The sequence below is a fragment of the Zingiber officinale genome, unplaced genomic scaffold, assembly GCF_018446385.1.
Source record: "Zingiber officinale cultivar Zhangliang unplaced genomic scaffold, Zo_v1.1 ctg61, whole genome shotgun sequence".
In the NCBI taxonomy this organism is placed as follows: Eukaryota; Viridiplantae; Streptophyta; class Magnoliopsida; order Zingiberales; family Zingiberaceae; genus Zingiber; species Zingiber officinale.
Window position 1 is genome coordinate 192,862 of NW_024589959.1, and position 26,449 is coordinate 219,310.

The 26,449-nt window shown below is 42.4% G+C and overlaps 2 protein-coding genes across 3 annotated transcripts; both read right to left on the reverse strand.

Annotated features, from left to right (window-relative positions):
- Positions 1–16,765: 16,765 nt before the first annotated feature.
- Positions 16,766–17,979, reverse strand: LOC122037556. Of its 2 annotated transcripts, none has more exons than XM_042597072.1 (3): positions 17,806–17,979; positions 17,147–17,238; positions 16,766–17,049 (listed from the first exon to the last, which is right to left on the reverse strand). In XM_042597072.1, the coding sequence occupies exons 1-3, from the start codon at positions 17,878–17,880 to the stop codon at positions 16,920–16,922; spliced, it is 297 nt and encodes a 98-aa protein (XP_042453006.1). In that variant the 5' UTR covers positions 17,881–17,979; the 3' UTR covers positions 16,766–16,919. The 2 variants fall into 2 exon arrangements, with proteins under 2 accessions (XP_042453006.1, XP_042453005.1); XM_042597071.1 differs by having other exon boundaries at positions 17,147–17,204; positions 17,806–17,976.
- A 40-nt stretch (positions 17,980–18,019) lies between these two features.
- On the reverse strand, positions 18,020–19,110 carry LOC122037522 (vegetative cell wall protein gp1-like). Its single transcript, XM_042597032.1, has 3 exons — positions 18,654–19,110; positions 18,339–18,611; positions 18,020–18,045 (listed from the first exon to the last, which is right to left on the reverse strand). Exons 1-3 carry the CDS (start codon positions 19,108–19,110, stop codon positions 18,020–18,022), a joined length of 756 nt encoding a protein of 251 aa, XP_042452966.1.
- Between the last annotated feature and the right edge of the window lie 7,339 nt (positions 19,111–26,449).

The window sequence follows — 26,449 nt, forward strand, 5'->3', positions numbered from 1 at the left end:
CGCCACTGAGGAGGATAGCTACCATCTCCAGCGGGTGTCGCCACCGGCTGCCACCGCCGCCCCTTCCGACAGCCCTACAACTAGCTCCGGCGTCCTGACAGTCCGCTTTGACAGCTGTACATTTGTTGTTTCCACTGCTTTTGGCGCAGATCCGGCCCTCCGCGGTGTTTCTGGACATCCGTTGTGTTTTCCGGCCATCGAGCCGTGATGTTCTGCTATTTGTATAACTGCTATGATGGTGAGACATTTTACCAGTCGGCCTATGAGCCGTCAGTGTGTTTCGTAGCCCGGCCTGCGAGCCGAGGATATATTGTGACTTACATACCGCCTTGCGGATACATGACACACCGGATTCCACGTCGCTGCTCCTAGATCCGGCTCCTCTGCAGACTCATGTCCATCCGTCCGGCAGGGCCATGACGACTCGATCAGTAGCCCGACTAGTTCATCCATCCATCCGAGGGCGCCCCCCTGGGCCAGGGTACGTCATCGTACCTTTCCTGTATTTATTTCACTATTTTGTTATTTGTATTTGGATGCTCATATATTTGTGGGATTCGCCTCGAGCACCGAGGTACCAAAGACCGGGGCAACCCGGTCACTGGATACAGGCACTGCCGACCGGAGGACATCTGACGACTCAGTCAACATAGCTGACAGAGCACCATCCGGGTCATGGGAATGCGGTCAACCTTCCAGACACATCACACCCGCAGGTCCGTCTTCTCAACTTCCCGACAGGATCAGTATTGATCGACCGACCCGTACTGGCTCTCCTATCGGGGTATGTCCCGACCGATATTAACCTAACTTTGCCTGGGAGATATGTCCCGGCAGATATTAACCTAACTTCGCCTGGGAGGTGTGTTTCGGTCGATATGGACTTATCTCCTATCAGGGTATATCCCGACCGATATTACCCTACCTCCTTCCTGCAGTTATGTCCCGGCCGATATTACCCTACTTTCATCATGAAGGTATGTCCCGACCAATATTAGTCTATTTTCTCAAAAGTATATAGGTCTTTTTCCTGGGAGGCTTATTTCAGTCGATATAGACTTATCTCCTATCGGGGTATGTCCCGACCGATATTAACCTAACTTTGCCTGGGAGATATGTCCCGGCAGATATTAACCTAACTTTGCCTGGGAGATATGTCCCGGCAGATATTAACCTAACTTTGCCTGGGAGATATGTCCCGGCAGATATTAACCTAACTTCGCCTGGGAGGTATGTACCGGCCGATATAGACTTAATTCTGCCGGAGAGGTATATTTCGGTGGATATTATCCTAATTCCGCCTGATAAGTATGTCCCGACCGATATAGACCTAACTATGCCGATATGGACTTATCTCCTATCGGGGTATATCCCGACCGATATTAGCCTACTTCCTCAAAAGTATATAGGTCTTTTTCCTGGGAGGCTTATTTCGGTCAATATAGACTTATCTCCTATTGGGGTATGTCCCGACCGATATTAGCCTAACTTTGCCTGGGAGATATGTCCCGGCAGATATTAACCTAACTTCGCCTGGGAGGTATGTACCGGCCGATATAGACTTAACTCTGCCGGAGAGGTATATTTCGGTCGATATTATCCTAATTCCGCCTGATAAGTATGTCCCGACCGATAAAGACCTAACTATGCCGATATGGACTTATCTCCTATCGGGGTATATCCCGACCGATATTAGCCTAACTTTGCCTGGGAGATGTGTTTCGGTCGATATGGACTTATCTCATATCGGGGTATATCCCGACCGATAATAGCCTACTTCCTCAAAAGTATATAGGTCTTTTTCCTGGGAGGCTTATTTCGGTTGATATAGACTTATCTCCTATTGGGGTATGTCCCGACCGATATTAGCCTAACTTTGCCTGGGAGATATGTCTCGGCAGATATTAGCCTAACTTCGCCTGGGAGGTATGTACCGGCCGATATAGACTTAACTTTGCCGGAGAGGTATGTTTCGGTCGATATTATCCTAATTTCGCCTGGTAAGTATGTTCCGGCCGATATAAACCTAACTATGCCTGGGAGGTATGTCCCGGCAAATATTGGCTTATCTTCTTAGTTTCCTTAACCCCCCCCCCCCCCCCCTTTCTTCTTCTTACCAGGGACCTATAAAACCTTACCCATATCAAATAGAATCTAAGTTATAAATTTAGATCCAAAATTTATTCAAACCTTGATTGCTCTAGCTCTGTCCTCGCTCCAAGTCTTATCTTTTTTCTAAAAGGTGTGGGTAAAAGTTTCTATAAATGTAGGCTTCTTTCTAAGTTCTTTGGACTAAAAAAAGAGGATTAAAGATAATTAAATAGTGTCAAATAAATTAAGAAAATAATAGCAGTGTTAAAAAATTATCAATCTACGTTTATGCTCATCAATATTGATAGATCCTCCTGCATATATAGTAGACATGTCTCCAGAATTAAAAGATTGATTTGTTTTAATCCTTATCCAGTTTTCCTCAATGATGAAAGGTTGTTTTCCCCCTTTGACTTCGCATAATTGAGTACAAAGATGAAAAAAATAGATAAAAAATTAAGCTGCAATATTAATGCTATCATTATAAATAAAAAACTAAATATCCTTACACTAATACTATCATTATTAAAATAATATATCTAGATACATATACCTAACAACGGACAACAAAAATGAGCGTCTCTCCAAGTCACGTCAAATACAAATTAACCTGCATAAATAATATTACGAAGTTTACAATCATATATAAGGGTACACAAACAAATATACTATTGGACACTTAGAAATATTATTACACTGTGGGGCTGGCAGCGGCTGCTGGGGTCGGCAGTAGCAATAGGACCGCGACTGCCAGCAGCCAGCTAGGGCCACAACTGATAGCAGATAGGATGGTCCAAATCCGACAATGCGTGGCTGCCAGCGGCCAGTAAGGTCTAGATCTGACGGTCTGTGGTTGTCAGCGGCCAGAAATGGCTGGATCCAGCGGACGACGACTACCAACGGCCAGGAAGAGTCGAATTCGACGCCCCGCGGCTGCCGGCGGCTACCAAGGCCCGGATCCAACGACTCACGACTGGTGTGCGAGGGTAGCCTCGACGAGGAGGCACCGCAGCTGCCGTGCAAGCAGTCGCACGATAAAGCGAGGCGACTGCAGTGCACGGGCAATCGTACGACAAGGCACGGCTACTGTCGTGCAAGGGGAGACGCGACGAATCCACCGGAGATGAGAGATGAAAGAAACCCAAAGGTTACCTGTCGCAAATCGTGGATTCGTGGCCGAAATAGGAATTCCACCGCCCCCGCCAACGAGGTGAAAAGAAGGAAGAGAGAAAGAAATTAGGGTTGTCGGGATAGTGTAAATTTGGGGACAATTAATAACTCATCCCAAAGTTCGCCCCAAATCTCTAATTTTTTTTTAATTTAGGAATAAAGTGATAAAAATACGGATGCATGACCTAAACACCTCGAAATGACATGAAACGAGTTTCTATGTGTTCATATCGATCTCCTAATCACAATGATGATCTCAAACATTTTTTTCACCAAATATTTTGAGGTTTATAAAATTTTTTATTTCCCAAAATTTAAAAACCTCAAAATATTAGGTGCAAAAAAATATTTCATGTCATCAATGTGATCAAAAGATCGATACGAACACATAAGAACTCGTTTCGTGTGATTCCAAAATCTTTAGGTGATGCATCCACATTTTTGTCACATTTTCTCTGATTAAAAAAAATAAAAATTTGGGACCAATTTTGAAATTCATCAAAATTTAATTTCCTTAAAAATTCAAAATAAATTCTTTCGAAAAATAAAAACTAGCCCTAGAGAGTTCGAAATGACATGGAACAAATTTTTATGTGCTCGTATCGATCTCATCACCACATTAGTGGCCACAAATATTTTTCCCTCCTAATAAAATTAGATCCGTAATTTTCGAATATCAAAATGACTTTAACATTTTCAAATCTATCTCTTTTTCTTACTATGTTGTTACATAAATTTAATCTATTCAATTTAATTATCGAAAACTATATTAGGTCTTTAAATTCACTAATGTGGTCATGACATCGATAAGAATACATAGAAATTTGTTCCATGTCATTCCAAACTCTATAGGTCAAGTTTTTATTTTTTGAAAGATTTTATTTTGAATTTTTAAAGAATAAAATTTTGGGATGAACCTTTCAGTTCTTCCCATGTCTGGGATGAACTTCACAGTTCGTCCCAAATCTCTGTTTTTTCTAAATTTAGGAATAAAGCGATAAAAATGTGGATGCAAGACCTAAACAACTTAGAATGACATAAAACGAGTTTCTATGTGTTCGTATCAATCTCCTAATCACAATAATGGTATCAAATATTTTTTTCACCCAATATTTTGAGGTTCATAAATTTTTTTATCAACAATTAAAATTTTCATTTTTAAAAATTTAAAAACCTCAAAATAATAGGTGAAAAAATATGTCCCAGATTTGGGAGAAACTTCACAGTTTATCTCAAAATTTAATTTCCTTAAAAATTCAAAATAAATTCTTTCGAAAAATCTTTTGAAAAATAAAAACTAGCCCTATAGAGCACGGAATGACATGGAACAAATTTCTACGTGCTCATATCGATCTCATGACCACATTAGTGGCCTCAACCATTTTTTCCTCCTAATAAAATTAGGTCTGTAATTTTCGAATATCAAAAATAACTTTAACATTTTCAAATTTAACACTTTTTTTTACTAAGTTTGTTCTATAAATTTGATCTTATTCAATTTAATTACCGAAAACTATATTAGGTCTTTGAGTTCACTAATGTGGTCATGACATCGATACGAGCACATAGAAAGTTGTTCCATGTCATTCCGAGCGCTATAGGTCTAGTTATTTTTTTGAAAGATTTTATTTTGAATTTTTAAAAAATTAAACTTTGGGACGAACCTTTTAATTCGTCCCAGATCTGGGACGAACTTTTTATCCCAAATATCTGCTTTTTTTATTTAGCAATAAAGCGATAAAAATACAGATACATGACCTAAACACCACGGAATGACATGAAACGAATTCCTATGTGTTTGTATCAATCTCCTGATCACAATGATGACTTCAAACATTTTTTCACCTAATAATTTGAGGTTCATAAATTTTTTATCAATAATTAAATTTTTCATTTCCCAAAATTTAAAAACTTCAAAATATTAGGTGAAAAAATATTGCATATCAATGTGATCAGAAGATTGATATGAATGCATAGAAACTCGTTTCGTGTGATTCTGAGGTCCTTAAGTCATGCATCCATATTTTTGTCATATTTTTTTAATTTAAAAAAAAATAAAAAATTGGGATGAACTTTGAAATTCGTCCTAGATCTAGGACGAACTTCTTAGTTCGCCCCAAAATTTAATTTCTTTGAAAATTCAAAACAAATTTTTTCGAAAGATAAAAACTAACCCAAAAGAGCTCGGAATAACATGTAACAAATTTTTATGTGCTCATATCGATCTCATGACTACATTAGTGTTCTCAAACATTTTTCCTTCCTAATAAAATTATATCCGTAATTTTCGAATATCAAAATAATTTTAATATTTTCAAATCTAACTCTCTTTTTTACTCATAAGTTCCATAAATTTGATCTGTTCAATTTAATTATCAAAATTATAATAGGTCTTTGAATTCACTAATGCGGTCATGACATCGATACGAGCACATAAAAATTTGTTCCATATCATTCCGAGGTCTATAGGTCTAGTTTTTATTTTTTGAAAGATTTTATTTTAAATTTTAAAAGAATTAAATTTTGGGACGAACTTTTTAGTTCGTCCCAGATCTGGGACGATCTTCGCAGTTCGTCCCAAATCTCTATTTTATTTTATTTAGGAATAAAGCGATAAAAATGCTGATGCATGACCTAAAAACCTCAGAATGACATTAAATGAGTTCCTATATGTTCGTATCGATCTCCTGATCACAATGATGACCTTAAATATTTTTTCACCTAATTTTTAGAGATTCATAAATTTTTTATCAACAATTAAAATTTTCATTTCCCAAAATTTAAAAATCTCAAAATATTAGATGAAAAAAAATTTCATGTTATTAATGTGTTCAGAAGATCGATACGAACTTATAAAAACTCGTTTCGTGTGATTCCAAGGTCTTTAGGTCATGTGTCCATATTTTTTGTCACATTTTTTCTGATTTAAAAAAAATAAAAATTTGGGGCGAACTTTGAAATTCGTCCGGACGAACTTCGCAATTTGTCCCAAATCTCTATTTTTTTTAATTTAGGAATAAAGTGATAAAAATGCAGATGAATGACCTAAACACCTCGGAATGACATGAAACGATTTCGTATGTGTTCGTATTGATCTCCTGATCACAATGATGACCTTAAACATGTTTTCAACTCAATATTTTAAGATTCATAAATTTTTTTATCAATAATTAAAATTTTCATTTCCCAAAATTTAAAAACCTCAAAATATTAGGTGAGAAAAATATTTCATGTTATCAATGTGATCAGAAGATTAATACAAACGCATAAGAACTTGTTTCATGTGATTTCAAAGTCTTTAGGTCATGCATCAATATTTTTTCAAATTTAAAAAAAATAAAAATTTGTGATGAACTTTGAAATTCGTCCCAGATCTGGGACGAACTTCGAAGTTCACCCCAAATTTTTATTTTTTTTAAATTTAGGAATAAAGTGATAAAAATACGGATACATGACCTCAACACCTCGGAATGGCATGAAATGAATTACTATGTATTCGTATCGATCTCTTGATTACAATGATGATCTCAAAAAAAAATTTCACCCGATATTTTGTGTTTCATAAATTTTTGAAATGAAATTTAAGATTTTAAATGATTAAAGTCATTTCGTTTTAAACAATTTATGAAGCTCAATATATTTAGTAAAAAAAATATTTTATGCTATCAATGTGATTAGGAGATTGATATGAATGCATTGGAACTTTTTTCGTGTCATTTTAACGTCTTTAGGTCAATCTTTTGTATTTTAGATGCATTTATTTTGGGACAAATTTTCAATTTTCGTTGCAAATCTAGGAAAAAAGAAATCTGTTCCAGATTTGCGACAAAATTGAATTCGTCCAAAAAAAACTAGGATAAAGAAAATTTACTGTATGTTTGCAACAAAAATATTTGATGGCACAAATCTCGTAAATTTTCCAACAAACTTCATATTTCACCCAAATTTGTAACAAAATTTACAACGAAAGTATGTTTGTTGCTATTTTCCCATAATTATTTTTTCGTTGTTGTTTTAGTTGTTAATTAGGGACGATTTAGTTATTTGTTGCTAAATTTGTGATAAATTTACAATGAAAATAATTTGTTGCAAATTTTTATCCCTAAAAAACTATTTTTTCCTAGTGTATACAAGATTTGAGAAAATGAAAATATTAGATACTGCAGGCATCAGAAAATAAAATTACTAAAATTTAAAAAGAAAAATCATATTCTGGGAATATATGGAAAATTTTGACGTCTGCTTCAATATAATTTCAACCACTCGTGAATCCTAAACTTTATTTTGACAGACAGTCAACCAAAACTAGAAATATACGTTAAAGCAGTAAATGAGGAAAAATTATACTTAAACATGGATCAATTATAATAAACATGAGCAATTTTACTTTAACTAACATATAAATTCATCTAGATGTTGTATCAATTGTGTAAAACTTCTAAACACGGAGCAATTATACTTAAAAATCCGACGAAAACCAAAACCAAAAACAAACAAAGAAGCCTCAGTAATAAATAAAAAATGAAATAATTTTGAAAATAACTGAAACTTATAGAAATGAACTAATCAAACCAACGATTTAATTTTCAGATATGTAAAGTATACCTTTAATAATATTTCCAATTCCACCCATTCCAATAATAACCTCAGAAAATAAACAACACGGCAGTGATCTGCAAAGACATTAAGAGAATAATAAAATTGAATTGAATGTAGTAGTTAGATCATACCATCTAAGCAACAAAAAAAACAGAAACAAGTGAATGGAATGATCGCTATGATAGAGAAATATTGAAGAGAAATCTATCGACTTAAATATATATAGCTACTCAGAAACTTTCTGAGTTCTCAGCATTTCTTACCTCTGAATAATCATACAGCGTTTCTTTCTCTCATTTTGCATGTTAATTATCAGCGGCCTTCTTGGGAGTTAATATAGAGAGTGCGCAAGCTTGTGAAATTGCTATAGAAATTATTATTTATATTGACAAGATGAGTCATGGACTGCAATGACACTGTGCACAAGACACGAGGAAAAGCATATCCCAAACCCGTGAACTAGCAAAATCAACTTAAAAACAAAAAAAAAACAAATTTTTATTGACATGACTTTAAATGTTGCACAATTACTAATAATATAGACTCTAAAGAGCTTGATTAAGCTTGTGAAATTGTGGGAGAATCTGGTTGTTGTTAAAGAGGTGAGTAAGGACTGCCCAAGCCAGTGATTTACTGACAAAAGTGACTGACTGCACAGTGCAGTGATGCTGACAAGACTTGAGAAAGGTTATGTCCAAACCCGTGAACCAGAAATTAAAATAAATTAAATAAAATAAAAAATATATATATTTAAATATTTTTATTAATAATCAAATGATCTATATATTTACCATTGTTATTTTTTAATTTAGATATTTAATTTTATGATTAATTCTGGAATTTGTCACGGATGATGATAAATTTCGAATCCAACGTAATAAATCATTCGATCTCCACGAATATAATACGTTGGGAGTGAGATTCAGACTCCTCACGTTGTAAATAATTCAACTTCTTATTTTTAAGTTAGTAATAAATATTCAAAGTACATCTAATTGTGGATGATAGATTTAGTTGCATGAAAATTTTTCATTCATCATAAAAGATAAATTAAGAAATATTCACACCAGATAATCCATTAACTTATTATTCTTAGATTAACAACTATTAAAAAATTAATCTATTAATTTATCACTTGATCCTTAGATACTTACAAAAAATTTTGAAAACATACCCTACCGGCTATTATTTAAGGCAAACTCCTCTCTAAACATTAATTACACTAGCGTATTCCAACATTTATGTTCAAGTTTTATTATGTCTTTTATAGTAATTAAATAAAACAATATTATTTTATTTAATTATAAAACAAATTTAATATAAACTCAATTTTTTTATATTTATTCAATATGATAAAATAAATTAAATAAATAAATTTAAATATAAGCGAATTTAACTCCAAATCCTAGTGCAGCTAGGGAAAAACACAAGAAACAATAATCATATATACATATGGTATTTGAAAAATACTTAAGTTCACTTCACATGTCTCTCATAGTCCATTTTAAATTATGTGAAGGAATTACATATGATATATTGATCCTATTCAAAAATCATAAAGAATGCTGACTAGGGATGTGGCTTATGGGTTGATCACGTATAAATCTCGCTCCGTTCTATAACACAAGAAATGTCTTTGTCAGGTCAACGAAGGGGCCCACAGCATTAGTCCTCTAACGCTCAAGTCAGTCACAGGAACAATGGAAGAAAGCGGAGCAACAGTAAGCACAGGTGATCCGGCGGTTTTGGAGATGAACCTAGACAGGGCGGTTATCCGACCGGTCAAACGCTGCACCTCCCTTGTATTTCTCGGAGGCGGCATATCTTGTAGAGCTTTCACCTTGCTGGGATTTGCTTCGATTCCCCGTTCGGTCACTATATACCCCAAAAAACGCCCTCCTTTTGCTCCGAACAGGTACTTCTGGGGATTTAACTTGACTCCATACTTGCGCAGCGTTCGGAAGGTTTCCTCCATGTCCTTGAAGAGATCGGCCGCTCGGACGGACTTAATGAGAATGTCGTCCACATAAACTTCTAGATTCCGCCCGATCTGCTCTCTGAACACTTTATTCATCAAACGCTGGTATGTGGCTCCCGCATTCTTCAGTCCGAACGGCATCATATTATAACAATAGGTGTCGTCGGCCGTCACGAAGCTGACTTTTTCTTGATCTTCACGGGCGAACGGCACTTGGTGATAACCCTGGTAGGCGTCGAGCATACAGATTAATTCGCAGCCAGCCGTAGAGTCCACCAGCTGATCTATCCGGGGCAAAGGATAAAAATCTTTCGGGCAGACTTTGTTAAGATCCCGAAAATATATGCACACTCTCCATTTGTTGCCCGGCTTGGAGACTAATACCACGTTTGCCAGCCAGCTCGGGAACTGCACCTCGCGTATATGACCGGCTTCCAGAAGCTTTTCCACCTCCGCCCGGATGATGGCATTCTGCTCGGCGCTGAAATCTCTTTTTCTTTGCTTTACCGACCGAGCATCCGGTCGGACATGTAACTCGTGCTGCGCGATGCTCGGCGAAATTCCGGGCAGCTCATGTGTCGACCAGACGAAGACATCATGATTTCTTCTGAGGCATTGGATCAGTTCTTCTTTCTGTTTTTCCTCCAGATCGGATGCAATAAAGGTTGTGGCCTCCGATCGGGTGGGGTGAATCTGCACTTCCTCTTTTTCTTCATAAATTAAAGAGGGTGGCTTTTCAGTGATGGCGTTTACCTTGATCCGGGGTGCCTTCCGAGCGGAACAGGCTTCTGCTCGGATCATCTCTATATAGCACCGCCGAGCTGCTAGCTGATCTCCCCGTACTTCTCCCACTTTGTCCTCCACGGGGAACTTGATCTTCTGATGGAATGTTGAGACGACCGCTCGGAATTCGCTGAGCGCCGGTCGTCCCAAAATTACGTTGTAGGACGAGGGAGAGTCGACCACCACGAAGTTTATTATCCTTGTCCTCCTGAGCGACTCTTCTCCCAGCGAGGTAGCCAGCCGAATTTGTCCGACCGGCTGAACTTCGTTGCCCGTAAACCCGTAGAGCGGGGTCGTCATGGGCAGCAGCTCGGCTTGATCAATTTGCAGCTGATCGAACGCCTTCTTGAATATGATGTTGACCGAGCTCCCTGTGTCAACAAATACGCGGTGAATAGTGTAGTTGGCTATTACCGCTTTGATGAGTAAGGCATCGTCGTGGGGTACTTCGACTCCTTCCAAGTCCCCTGGTCCGAAACTGATTTCCGGTCCGTTCGCCCGCTTTTGGCTGCAGCCGACTGCATGAATCTGGAGTTGCCGGGCTCTCGCCTTTCTAGCTCGGTTGGAGTCTCCTCCGGTCGGCCCGCCAGCAATAACGTTGATCTCGCCTCGGGAAGTATTGCTTCTATTTTCCTCTTCCCGAGCGGACGGTCGGGACCGTTCTCTGGACGCTCGCCGATTCTCCTTCCTTGGAGACTGATGCCGATCGGGAGTCTGTCGCTGTCGTCTATCGGCTCGCGTCCGATCGGCTTCATTGGTTCTTTGTCGCCTGTCGACTGAGGGAGACCGTCGTCCGGCGTTCCGAGGCACAGGATGAGCCACGAAGGGAAGACTTCGACAATCCTTTGTGTTGTGGGTATCCGTCCGGTGGAAGGAGCAGAACATCGGGGTCCATCTCTTCTTTATCTTGGGCCGAGCGGCAGCTACCTCTTGCACATTGGACCTAACGTGGGGGGATCGGATTGCTTCAGCCCTTGGTCCTCTGGGCGGCTGATGAGCAGCAGGTTGTTTCCTCTCGGACGGAGGAGGCCGCTCGGCTGGAGTTTCTTTTTTCCGAGCTGCTTGCGCTTCTTCCACATTGATGTATTCATTCGCCCGGTGTAGCATGTGATCATAGTCTCGGGGCGGCTTTCGGATGAGCGATCGGAAGAAATCTCCATCCACTAGACCTTGTGTGAAGGCATTTATCATAGTTTCCGAGGTGGCCGTTGGAATGTCCATCGCCACTTGGTTGAATCGCTGGATGTAAGCTCGGAGCGATTCACGGGCTTCCTGCTTGATGGCGAACAGGCTAACGCTTGTTTTCTGGTAGCGTCTACTGCTGGCGAAGTGGTGGAGTAAGGCCGTTCGGAAGTCCTTGAAGCTTGTGATGGATCCGTCCGGCAGCCTTCGAAACCACCGTTGGGCCGATCCCGAGAGAGTGGTAAGAAAAACTCGGCACTTTACTCCATCTGTGTATTGATGGAGGGTTGCCGTGTTATCAAACTTACCCAGATGATCATCTGGGTCGGTTGTCCCATTATACTCGCCGATCGTCGGAGGTACGTAATGCTTGGGCAGAGGGTCTCGTAGAATAGCCTCTGAAAATTGGCGATTGATCCGCTCGGCGATGTTTCCGTTCGGGGGGCTTTCCCCTTTCTGTTATCTCGTCTAGGCATTTCATCCGAAGAGGATTCCCTGTGCCGGTGGGCTGTCCCGGCTTCAGGGGTGCGGAACAGAGCCCGATGAAATGCGACGGTGGCAGGTGGTGCTTCCGCTCGGCCGCCAGACGCTGAAGTTGCTTGCTGCTCCGGCCGCTCGGATGATGTCTTCTGTTTTTGCTCCACAAGCTTGGCGGCCCTTATCTCGATCAGAGCGTCGAGTTCCTCAGTCGAAAGTGTCACCGCGTGTTGTCGTCCAGCCTCGTCCATTGTTTCTGATCGGATGCAGGAGCGTTCCCACAGACGGCGCCAAATTGATCCTGTCCGAATGCTGAACCAACGGACGCTGGGCACGTGGCGCTCCCCTGCTGCTGATGTGGGTCTCCGACTAACTGCACGATGCTCCGGCGATCCTGCAACAAAACCGAGCCGGGGAGGGATGTCCCGGCGACGACCCTCCGACGCTCAAGTTAGGCGAAGGAATAAGAAAGTGGCTTAGAAATTGTAGACTTGCGTACCTCCGGTTGAAGAAGTGGAGGCCTTATATAGACCTCTCGAAGGAGCCTGGGCACACCAATCGAAGCAATCACCTGCTTTCGACCATGCCTAGGTGTGGGCCTGTCAGAAGGGCATCCATAAGACCATACTGCTACTGTATCAACCTTTCCGTGACGTGATGGTGGGGTCTTTAATAGTGTCATCTTGCGTACAGTCTAATCATCATGCCTTTGCGGACATACCATATCCCGAGCCGAGCGAATAGGCCGCTCGGCTAACCACTGTTCCCTCGCCACGATTCCGGCCGAGCGGACACCTCCGCTCGGCCATTCTGTCCTCGGCCGAGCGGACACCTCCGCTCGGCCACTCGACTTCGGTTCTCCTGCTTTGGCGTCGGAAACCCAAACCTTTGGCTGGGTAATCTCTGGTTCCGCTCGGACGGGACCCCATCTGTGGGTCCCCCATTCTTACCGCCGGATCAACATGCATAAATAGTAATTTAGTGAATAAGTCGGGAGGTTTTAGTGAGAGAAGCTCCAACTTCTCTCTAGAATTCTTGGTGCGCCGGTGGTTTTTCTTTATGTGGACATCCCTCTATCATGGTTGAAGGAGGTTTTCTTCCTCCTCACCGATAGGACGAGAGCTTGTTCTCGCTATGGGTGTCTTCCACAACCTGTGGAGGGCTTTCTTGTGGCTGTTTTGAGGCTCAAACACCAAGGTAAGTGTTCATATAGCTGATTTTTCTTCACTCTAGTGTCATACGATTGTTTTTTGCACCTCCGGCGAACTTCCGGCAAACTACTCCGGCTTCGGCCATCTTCTCTGGCCAGGGCCTGCCCTCCCCTCCACTCTTGTGCTGTCAAGTGGTTGGGGGAGGTGTGGAGGTTACTCACTCACTTGAGGTTTGGTCAAAGACAACAAATGTCAAGTGCTCTCATAGGCCAACTCAGGTGGTGAAGCACTTCCAACGTACAGCTGGTTCCCTCTTCTTGCATGGCTAAAGGAAAGGGGAATAGCAAGAGGTACTCTGATCAAAAGGCACCTAGGGAGGTGGCAAACGAAAATGAGGTGGCAAATGAAGTATCCCATGTGGCAAGCACAAGTGTTCAAGTACACAAACCGGATATTACTGAGTTGGAGCATCATGATGATGTGGCTAAGGAACCTGGTGAGGTGGCCATTCCACAGCATACAGGGGCTTCACCCCAGCCACTTCACGCCCAAGGAAGCCCTCCACCACCACCACCACCACCGCCACAGGTGGGGGAGAAGGAGATCTTGCTGGAGGTAGAAGAACAACAACATGGTCCGACAACTAACACTCAGCCAGACCAAGATAATGATGTTGTGAACGTTGGTAGGAAAGAGCAGTCACCAAAGAAGCAAGATTGGGCCAGCCACTTCAAAAACAACCGCAAAACTAAGCTTGCTATGAACCTAAATCAGTACGAAGTAAAGGGTGAAAGGTTAGCCTTCTGTTTTGAAGACATAGAGAGTCTGGAGGATGCAATGAGATTTTGCTTAGTTGGATGCTTCATGGGTCGTCATCCAGGTAAAGACAGGTTTGAATCATTGGTTCTCAATGGAAGACTCCTCACAAGTTCTTCCTACACAAGAGTGGATGGTTAGTGTACAAGTTTGATAAAGAAGAAGACCGCCAAAGAGTGCTCCATGGAGGACCCTATTTTGTCTACGGTATCTCGATGTTCTTAAAGATAATGCCCAAGTACTTTCTGTTTGATGAGGATGAAAGATTTGTGTCGGCTTGGATACAAATTCATGGACTTCCGCCAAATTGTTGGACTCAATTAGTGCTAAGCAAGTTGGGTCGGAAGTTGAGAAGCCATTGTACACCGACAATTTAACACAAACAAGGGAACGTTTGGAATATGCACGACTCATGGTGGAAGTTCCGAACTTTAGTGAACGTGTTCATGAGGTCTCCATCACCCTCCCTATTAGTGCCCAAGTGGATCTGAGAATTATATATGAAATAGTTCCAAACTTTTACCAAACATGTAACATATTAGGTCATCGAGCGGAGAATTGCCAGGGAAGGGCTGCACTGGTTGGACATCAACATCAGCAAAATCAGACTGGACAGAATGACCAAACTGATCCAAATGTGCAAAGATATGGTAGACCGAGATCTCAATCAGCTAGAGGTCGTGGGAGGACAAGAATGAGGTATAGAAATCGTACAAGGCAACAGTGGCAATCAATGCAACAAAGACCAAATGTCGAGGTGTCAGTTGATCAACAAGAGCTTGCAATCATGTTGGTGAATAGCCCAATACCAGTGGCAATTGTTCTTCCCAATTGTGAGAATGAAATCCACCAAGGAGAGGATCAAGTGCCACAACAACAAGCCCCACAAGAGGTGGAAACGAATGAGGAAGTACCTAGAGAAACTGAGCAAGGGCAGCTACAGAAAGTAGTCGAGCAGCCGACACATTCAAGTGAATGGAGCTCATCCCCCTCTTCTTCTTCATCCTCCACGGCATCACAAGAAAATAGGACAGCAAGTGAGACTATTCATACGAAATCTAAGGCATCGACATCTTCCTCATTGCCCTCAACAACATCTGTGAATGCGAGTGGGGATACGGGAAGTAGCACATCAACCCCTAAAATTGGCACAAGATTACGGGTACGAGCAGCCTGAGGAGGTGGTAAATGAAGCTAGCCTCTTGGAATATTAGGAGCTTCCACAAGTCCCTAAAGCATGGAGGAGTGCAACACCTCCTCCAACAGAAAGATATCCAAGTTATGGCCTTAATGGAGACTAAGTTCAATGAAGATTCTTTAAGTTCAATATTACAAAGAAGGTTTGTAGGTATGTGTTATGCGCATAACTTTGATTTCTCTAATCATGATCGTATTCTTCTTCTTTGGGATTTGCAAAAGGTAGACATGGACATTATTATGACCACTGATCAATACATACATTGTCATGCCGCATTTCTAGTAGGGGATTCTTGGTGACCTATGTTTATGGGATGCACTCCATTTCTAGCAGGGTGGGGGTTAGCTGCCACGGTAGTCCAAGTTAGGGCAGTCAACGTTCAAGTATCATATGGCCAAATGGATGATAACTGTATTGGTCGGTCGGACGATATGCAGAATCCTGGTCAAGCAGTTACCCTGCTCGGCCCGGCAATATGACTCGGCACGGGCGCAGCGAAGTTATGTCCGAGCAGCTACCTGGCCCGGCCCGGCAACAGGACTCGGCACAGGCGCAGCGGAGTTCCGACCGAGCGGACGTGACACAGGTGCAACGAAGTTCCGACCGAACGGCTAATCCGCTCGGCCTAGCAACAGACCCACAATATTATCTCTCGACATCCTTTTGGGAGTTGGTGCCGCTGACACCAGGCATGGTCAACAAAAAGATCGTACAACGGAAGCTTTCACTGTCACATCAGAAATATGCTCAACATATTAAGGTATTGTGTAAGAGACACTCTACTGACAAATCTTTTCAGGGGAAACTTCGAGAAACACGTCCGCTTGGGGAAGCGTGCACGCGCGCTACAAGAACTCTATATAAGGGGGGGGGGGGGGTCCAAGTATCGACAGAAGTACGCAATATATATTATTTGCACTACAGTGTTCATTCTTGTTGTTCCACCTTCTACATCATCGTCGGTGACTGACTTGAGCGTCGGAGGGCCAACGTCAGAAATCTCTTCCTTAGCTCGGTACTGACATCATCTATTTTGTAGGGCAAAACAGAGTCTACAGGCGGTTAGCAGAATTTCCACATCCCTAGATTTTCATCTCATCAATTTTCAGACTTAGATCAATATTTATTATACTAGTTAATTAGCACAAGTATTGAGGTAAATCCTGATATCATAGCAATTCTATGTATTCCATTGACACAACAGACATAATAATGTCATAATACTAACGATTTTGCATTGTAAAAAACAATTGACGGGGTAAAAATCATTTGGGATTAGTATAAATTGCTTTGAAAAATTGGAATTGATTTATAGCACAAACAAAATTGCAATACATTGAATTCAGAAAACAAAGTACAAGTGAGAAAAGCAAATAATCAAGGACTTCTAAACACAACAGCCTCAATATAACCCCACCCATCTTCAGTATCAGGACCCTCCCAATAGCCAGATATTATTGTGTGCATATTAGGACTAACCATATCGCAAATCATAGTTTGGAAACAATGACTCCTTTTTGGCATTGATGATATATTTTGATAGTTGCCCATACTGATTGTTACCATCTTCAGAGCAATAAGATAAACATTGAACACCCTCATTGCTGTAAACAAGAACATGGCAGTGTTAATTGATACGGTTAGAAATTAAGCTATGAACGTCAAAGAAACATAGAAAAAAGCAGGACTGCCTCCAATCACCTATCCTGTGTGATTGGCCGGATATCCCAACCAACTCCAAAGCATGTCCGTGCAATTCCTGCAAGTACATCAGCAGTATTTACGCAATAAGCCTGTGTGGCACAGAGTTGAGAAACATAAGTTGATTACTAATCATAAAGCCAATGCCAATTATCAATAAGCTCAGCTTCTCAAAATTTGATGACTACAAGTATAAAATAGCAAATAAGCCAAATGAATAATCGAGCAGTGAATCAAACACCCATAATGAGAACTGAAAATAGCATAGATGTCACATATAGACTTGGATATTGAAGATTGGTCTTTCAGCCTGTCAACCATCTCAGCATCTATTGATATTTGAGGTATGAAGCGAGCCTAACAAATTAGCAACACTTATCCAATCATCACTGTCACGAATGTGTATGTTATCTTAAAGAACTTCGGCTTACTCTACCATTATCTATCCCGTGAAGCCCCATTTGCAGGCTACCGGTAATATTATGTATTCACACAAACAGACTTCGGGAAATAAGTCGCGTACATTCTTATTTTCTGCTTGATAATGAAAACAAGCTGACAAGCGTCAATCTTGGGGAAAACAACTAGCTTTCTTTGATCTTCCCACGAAAAGAAGAAAAGCTAAACATGGGTTTACGAAAGAAGCAATTACAGTTTACCTTCTTCCTCGGCGTCCGCCGGCAAGGGACGAACCGAGGCCTCAACAAAATGTCGATGACCCCGGCGGCGATCATGGTTTCCGCTGTGGAGGGTTGCTCGACTCGGCGGTGGGAAAGGGTTTGGGTCGCGGCAGACACAGACTTGAGTCGCTATGGAGACGAGTCCACTGGGCCGAGCTCATGGGCCTGCTTCACCTATACAACTGTTTTTATTTTAGGCTACATTTGATAGGGTGTAAGCTGTGTTGTAATATAATCAGGATTATATTACAAAACTGATTATTTTATCTATGACAAAATTTAGTTGGGTGTAATGTAATTGAACTTGTAATATAATCAAATTTATAATGCAATGTAATGCAAGATTACATTACAACATTTGGTAATATAATGTAATGTAATCTTTGATTATAAGGGTGATTACATTTCTTTTGTTTGGTGTCCATTATTTTTTATAAGTAATATAATTTGTGTTATTATAAAATGACAAAAATATCCTGTATCTACCGACGGCCGCTGCACCACTGTCGAACCTTGTGGTAGCCACCGGCAACCAGCGGTCGGCACCGCCGGCCAGCACCGTCGGTCGACGACTCCCGGCGACGGCGGGGAACGACAAGCGTCGCCAGCCAGCGGCGGGCGGAGGCCTGGATGGGGGGTGAGCGGCGGCCAGGGGTGGGCGGGCAACGGCCGGCGCCGTGCGGGTGGCGGCCGGGGGAGGGCGAGCGACGACCGGCTGCGAGCGGGCGGCGACGACCGGGGGGCGGCGACTGGCGGGCGGCAGCCGGCGGGCGACGGGCGGCCGACTAGGTGTATATTTGACATTTAAATTTTAGTTAAATAGTGACCTCGGGCGGCCGACGACGGGCGACGGGCGGCCGACGGTGGGTGACGGGCGGTCGACGACGAGCGGGTCATGGCGGGCGACGAGCGGCCGACGGCGGTGACGGGTGGCCGACGACGGGCGGCCAGCGGCGGATGGCGACGGAGGGCGGGCGGCGGCGAGCGGCCGGCAGCGGCGAGCGGCCGGCGGCGGCGAGCGGCCGGCAGCGGCGAGCGGCCGGCGACGGCGAGCGGCCGGCAGCGGCGGGCGGCCGGCAGCGGTCGGCAGGCGGTGGCCGGCAGGCGGCGGTGGGCGGCAACAGACGACGGGCGACGGGCGGGGGCGGGCGACGGGCGAGGCGCCGGCGGCCGGGCGGCGGGCGAGGCGCCGGCGGCCGGGCGGCGGGCGAGGCGCCGGCGGCTGGGCGGCGGGCGAGGCGCCGGCGGCCGGGCGGCGGGCGGGCAAGTACGGCCCAATACCATATTACGATTTTCAAAGTGTTACGAGGAAAATGCACAAGGAGATATGCAACCCAACCAAGAAAGTATAGACGTGACCAAAGCAAAGTGCAAAATAAGAAAATGAAGTACAAAAGTAAAGTATGGAAGCAAACGAGCAACAAGTATAAAGAAAAGAAAGAAAAAGAAAGGAAAGGAAGAACTCCCCTTTATTCCTCGTGGCTAAAGGTGATTCAATAAAAGAAATCAAGCAAGTAATGGGGTGGTCCTAATGAAGAAAAGGGTCTTCATGCCATCGTTATGTGTTGCCCTCTCAATCATCATCTCCTCGAAAGTTCTCTCTTGAGGTCGAAGATGATTTGTTTATAATATCCAGCTCAAAGGTGAACTAAGTGCAACTAAAGTGGGCATCGCTCCTTCCAGCAAACACACTACAAAAGTAAGTTCTCTCTTGAGTCTTCTTTTGCATAGGCATATATCTAAAATTCTTAAAGTTCTTGCCTAAATTGTTATCTATCTTTCTAGTCTTAGATGAGGTAGTTTTAGCATGATACACTACATATTTTTCATTAATCCTATTGATCCCATCCAGAAGCTGAGTTGGATGAAGGCGGGCCTTGTTGTGCAGAAAGTTGACGGAAAGTCATTGAAGTGTTGAATCTACCTGGTACCCCTTCCCCTGGAAAGGTTCACACGGGCGGTTGATGGCTAGAGATGATCAGGACGATGACACTTTCACCCTGCGCACACTCAGACGAATCCCCCAGTCGTTAGAGACCATAAACCAGGGAAAAAGTCCCCGGATCAGGCCCTCCGACGCTCAAGTCAGGTACTTTTCCCCCAGAAAATGCAGAGAAAGGACGAAAAGTAGAGACTAGTGAGAAATGACGAGTGAGCGTACCTGCATAAGGGACAAGGCATCCCTTTTTATATTGCAACGGAAGTTTCTGGGTCTGACGGGTGTCAGGGAATGTCGGCTGTCAGGTTTTGTCTGGCGGTGATTGACGCATGGCTTTTCTTGATAGGCTGACGACAAAACCGAAGGTGTATTGAGCCCCGATTGTTGGCATATTCCCTGACGCCTTGATTATTCTCTCTGCCAAGCAGTTACGATTCCTTGGTTGTTTTGTCCTGTAGTGTCTGACCGACGAGCCTGCGTTCCGAGATCCGGGTTTGCCCTGCCTTTATATACTATTACCCTTGAGTTGTATGCCCCGATCTGTGTTCAGTTTGTATCCAAATCTGCCTTTGTCATCTGCTATTAGGGATGGCAATAGGGCGGGGCGGGGGCGGGTTTGTCATTCCCATCCCCGCCCTATTTTTATTTTTTCGGGTTCGGGGATTCCCCGAACCCGAACCCGAACCCACGGGTTCGGGGATTCCCCATCCCCGCCCCATTTCCAAATTGACCCAAACAAACTACAGACACCAGAAACAGTAGAATATTAGCCCAAACAAATCACAGACACAGAAACACCAAAATGGTAGCCACTATATCATCAATTGCAATCCATGGAGGTGAAAGTTTAACTGCCATGTATTAATACCAATATTATCATCAATATTAATATTAATATTAATACATGTAATCTGACCTGGCATGAGCTATTCTAGTGTCTGTGGTTTGTTTGGGTCAATTGATAATATTAATATTAATATCAATATTAATAATATTATTATTAATAATATTTTCAAAAATTTTAATATTAATATTAATACTATTATTAATACTTTTTTAAAAAATCATATTATTATTTATTAATATTAATAATAATAATATTCGGGGCGGGTTCGGGGATGGGGATAGTATTCCCATACCCGCCCCAAACCCGCCCCATCCCCGAAAAATCGAGGATCCCCATCCCCATTTCGGGTTTTCCCCGCGGGGCCCCAAACCCGCGGGGAAAATTGCCATCCCTATCTGCTATCTCTGGCCTGCACATCTTAATCTGTACCCTGGGTCTGTATCCAGACTTCTGTTCCTTGGCTTGGATGTCCCAACCTGCACGCTGGGTCTATGTCAGACCTCTGATCCTTGGCTCGGATGTCCAGACCTGCACGCTGGGTCTGTAAGCAGACCTCTGATCCTTGACTTGGATGTCCTGACCTAAGATCCTTGGCTTGGATGTCTCGACCTGTACGTTGGGTCTGTAAGCAGACCTCTGATCCTTAGGTTGGATGTCCTGACCTGTACGCTGGGTCTATAAGCAGACCTTTGATCCTTGGCTTGGATGTCCTGACCTGCACGCTGGGTCTATGCCAGACCTCTGATCCTTGGCTCGGATGTCCAGACCTGCACACTGGGCCTGTAAGCAGACCTCTGATCCTTGACTTGGATGTCCCGACCTAAGATCCTTGGCTTGGATGTCCCGACCTGTACGCTGGATCTGTAAGCAGACCTCTGATCCTTGGCTTAAATGTCCCGACCTGTACGCTGGGTCTGTAAGCAGACATCTGATCCTTGGCTTGGATGTCCCGACCTGCACGCTGGGTCTATGTCAAACCTCTGATCCTTGGCTCAGATGTCCAGACCTGCACGCTGGGTCTGTAAGCAGACTTCTGATCCTTGACTTGGATGTCCCGACCTGCACGCTGGGTCTATGCCAAACCTCTGATCCTTGGCTCGGATGTCTAGACCTGTACGCTGGGTTTGTAAGCAGACCTCTGATCCTTGACTTGGATGTCCCGACCTAAGATCCTTGGCTTGGATATCCCGACCTGTACGCTGGGTCTGTAAGCAGACCTCTGATCCTTGGCTTGGATGTCCCGACCTGCACGTTGGGTCTATGTCAGACCTCTGATCCTTGGCTTGGATGTCCCGACCTGCACGTTGGGTCTATGCCAGACCTCTAATCCTTGGCTCGGATGTCCAGACATACACGCTGGGTCTGTAAGCAGACCTCTTTGTTTGTAGTCTCCGTCCTTAGCTATACCTGGCTCGCGGGCCCGTTTATTACTTATTGTCAGGGCTGGTCTTATAATCCCCTCCTTTGACCACCCTGTCCGCTGAGACTTTGACTTTGGCCACGTAAGTTGGACTTTTGACCTCCCTGACCTCCACGTCTGCTTGACTGCTAACCAACCACGAAGGCTTGACTTTTGACCCTCCTGACCTCCATGTCAGCTTGACTGCTGACCGTCCACGGAGGTTTGACTTTTGACCCTCCTGATCTCCATGTCAGCTTGACTCCTGACCTACTTGTGGCCTTGACTCATGACAACATCATCTTATCGACCCCACAAAACATGCACCGTATCACAAGCCTCCCCCTCAAGTCTAGTCGAAGGAGGCTCTAGTCCGACTGACTAAACCCCCGTCCTTGTATTAGCTGACCTGGCTCCTGCACCCTTTGCTGCCCTGTCTCCCCTCTACCTCTTGGGGAATATCCTGTCCTCCTAGGAGAAGTACTATCTCCTGTGCTCATTGTTAGGACCAAAAGTAGCTAGAGGAGAGGGTGAATAGCTCGTCGCTTTCGCTCGTTGCTCGGCGTTGCTTGTTTCTTCAAAGATGTGCAGCGGAAATACAAAGAAACAATCATGCAATGCTAACACGGTTGGTTTACTTGGTATCCACCTCACAAGAGGTGACTAATCCAAGGATCCACACCAACACACACACCCTCCACTAAGTAAAACTCTCCTTTATGGTAACTACCAAGGGCGGAGAAGCCCTACACAACTCAATACAAGAAGAGAGGGAAAGGATACAAGAAATACAAGCTTACAAGCTTACAATGAGTATAAACCCTAACCCTAGCTTCTCTTCTTGGCTTTGATCCGCCTCTTGACTTGGAGAACTTCCAAGATCCTTCAAGAACTGGCGATCTAAGCTTTGTGAATGCTGTGGAGGAGCTGGCGAGAGATCTGGAGTGAATCGGTGAAGAGATGCCGAGGAATGTGCGCTGCGGCCTTTATCGACGCTAACGGTTGGATCCCGATCGATTCGAATGTTCCCATCGCGCGGAGGCTTTGGATCGATCCACGGATCGATCGAGAGCGCCTCTGTGCTCCGAAAGCGCTGGATCGATCCACGGATCGATCCGGTCGCTGTCAAGCGGATCGTCCCGATCGATTCACCGATCGATTGGGACATCCGATCGATCCACGGATCGATCCGCAGGCTCGTTCGCTAGAAGGCCCGGATCGATCCACGATCGATCCGGATCGATCCATCGATCGATCCAACACTTGGTTTTTGCCCAAAACCAAGTTCCAAGCCTCTCAAACCAACATCCGGTCAACCTTGACCTGTTGGTACATCATGCCTAGCATCTGGTCACTCCTTTGACCTGCTAGGACTTCCCACCAAGTGTCTGGTCAATCCCTTTGACCCACTTGGACTTTTCTATTCATGCCAAGTATCTGGTCACTCCCTTGACCTACTTGGACTTCCACCAGATGTCCGGCCAACCCCTTTGACCTATCTGTATTTTCTCGTGCCAAGTATCCAGTCAATCCTTTGACCTACTTGGACTTCCCAACACCAGATGTCCGATCGTCCTTGATCCATCTGGATTTTCCCTTGCCTGGCTTCACTCACCAGGACTTTCACCTAGCTTCACTCACTAGGGTTTTCCATCTGCCTAGCTTCACTCACTAGGGCTTTCACCTGGCTTCACTCACCAGGGCTTTCACCTGGCTTCACTCACCAGGACTTTTACCTAGCTTCACTCACTAGGGTTTTCAATCTGCCTAGCTTCACTCACTAGGACTTCCCTTCTGCCTGGCTTCACTCACCAGGACTTTCATTCTACCTAACATCCCAGTTAGGACTTCCCAGTCAAGTATCCGGTCAACGTTGACCTACTTGACTCTTCTTCAATCAATTTCTTATTGTCAAACATCTAAACTCAAACCAAGACTCAGCTTGGTCAACCAGGTCAACCTTGACCTGAGGGATGTTGCACCAACACTCATGCTAACTCCTCAACTTCCGAGCGCGCTTTCCTCCCATAAATATTACATTTTGCTCATGCTTTCCTCAACGGCCGGAGGTGGGCGGCGGCGGGCGGGCGGCGGCGGTCGGCGGCCGATGAGCGGGGGGCGGGCAGCGGGCGGGCAAGTACGGCCCAATACCATATTAAGTCTAACACTTGGCACATTTTGACACACATTGAAACGTGCCAAGATGAATTTAGATGATGTTAACTCCTTTAATCCTCTTAATTTATTTATTCTAAAAATAACCTTGTAGCAATTAAATAGTTATTAAATTAAAATTTTATTGCGCTATACCATACCAACACACCACACTTCAAAATGTGGTGAAGCTTAACAAAATGAATCCATATAGATTTTACTCATTTAACCTTTTTCATTTAGATTTTTCTAATTTTTAATAAGACTAAATATTTTTTTTAATAAAAATATATCAAATAAATATTTGAATTAAAAATTATTTTTTACTTCAATGTTTGTCGAGTTGAACTAAATTTTTTTGCTATAATCTTCTGTCACTTAATTTGTTTTAGAAATAAGGCTCACAAATAAATAGTCAATTAAATTAGAATTTTAAACAAACAAGATATAAGAATAATAAACATTTGGAATTCATCAACACACTTGTTGAATGATGCCAAAATGAATGCCAAGTATTTGCATGGTACAATCTTCAATGGTACAAACGGAAGGGCGGCTAAGGAAACATTACTGATATTGATAAATATCGAATTTTGGTTAATTTAGCAGATGAGTAAGTTTTAATAGACGTCCAACACAGCACGAGGATTCAAACCATGGCATAGCAATAAGTTACCTTGCCAAAAATCCCATAAAGCCCTTTAGGGCAGGCTTTTCCGGTGAGTGTTCCATTCTCCCCTGCGACACCATGGACTTTATTAATTATTGAAATAATTAGTGATATATGTTTAATCCCACATTGAAAAAAATGAAGATGTTTGATAGACTTATTAAAGGATGTGCATCAAGTATGTTATATTTAATTGCTGACCTTGATAACCAAGTGGAGCATATTTATATATATGTCAAAGATGGACACATGGGCACAGATATAAAATTCGGAATGAATTTAATTTTGAATTTTTTTGGTGAACAGATGTGACAGTTAACGTGTCTATTCATGAATAAGTGTCTCCACAACCTTTCTCAAATGTTGTATTGTTCATTCTATATACATCCTTTTAACATCTTCTCGATAATCATTTTTCACTCTCTAAATTGTCTTGGGGGATCTATAGAATTGTTGTATATAGATTCCACATTGTTTTGAGTATCCTAGAGGGAATTTGTTGCTAAAATCCGACAGTAATATAATGGAGGCAAAATTTCCTTAAAAAATGTGATTCACGCACAAAACAAAATTTCATCTTCGGACTGCTTCCAACACTAATGCCTCCACTGTCAAAAGATGCTAAAATTCAGATGAAAAATAAGGAAATGTGACATATATTGCAAGTATTGTACGATGACAATTATATAGCAAAATGTCCTAGCAAATCAGAAATTCATGGAAATCAATTGATAGGCTAGTATTATTATATTTACAACTCTTGTTGTAGGCTTGTAGTAATGCACAAGCAACAAACATTTGAATATTAACTTTAGTTAATAGGCTAAGATAAACACAAGACAAAGTAATATTATTAAAATTTGATTACAAATATAATAAACACACCTAATAAAATAAATTTCATAATCTGATAATTAAAATATTTATTTTTAAAACAGTAACAAAATAAAATATCACAATATTTGCACATTAATAAAAAAACTAAAGATTGAAATGTAAAGAAACAATTTATTTAAAATATAAATCAACAATATTTATTGTTTTACTTGGATTGAAAAGTGTTCTCTAAATACATAAAACATTACAGGTCACAAGCAACCTTGAGATATACATTATCATACACTGATTGTTTGTGTTACAGGCCGTCAATGACTAAACTAATTTTGAATAATGCTCTTCACCACAAAGTTCATTTCCTAAATGCATTTTTTAAAATGTAAGCACAATGTCAATACCAGCTTTAATTTATTGAAATTAGATTTGCTAGCTTGGATGTCTGAGTTATTGTGGAAATTGTAAACTTAAAAAAATATATATAGTAACTTTTTTTATTTACAATACCATAATCCAACTATAGATTATCCTTCAAAACTAAAAATAATTTTAAAAAATGGATCTCCAGCAAAATAAGTAAAGAAGTGCAAATAACCTATAATTAACTGCTTGTGAATATACCATGTAAAGATGATATACTTCTAATGATCCAAAGAGGCCTCAGCTGATGATAAACATTTAAGATAAATGGATTCCTACATCCGACCAAAAAGATGGATCTTATCAAATTGAAATCATTTAGAGATCCTATATAAGTAGGGGATGTTTGTCTTGTAGTTT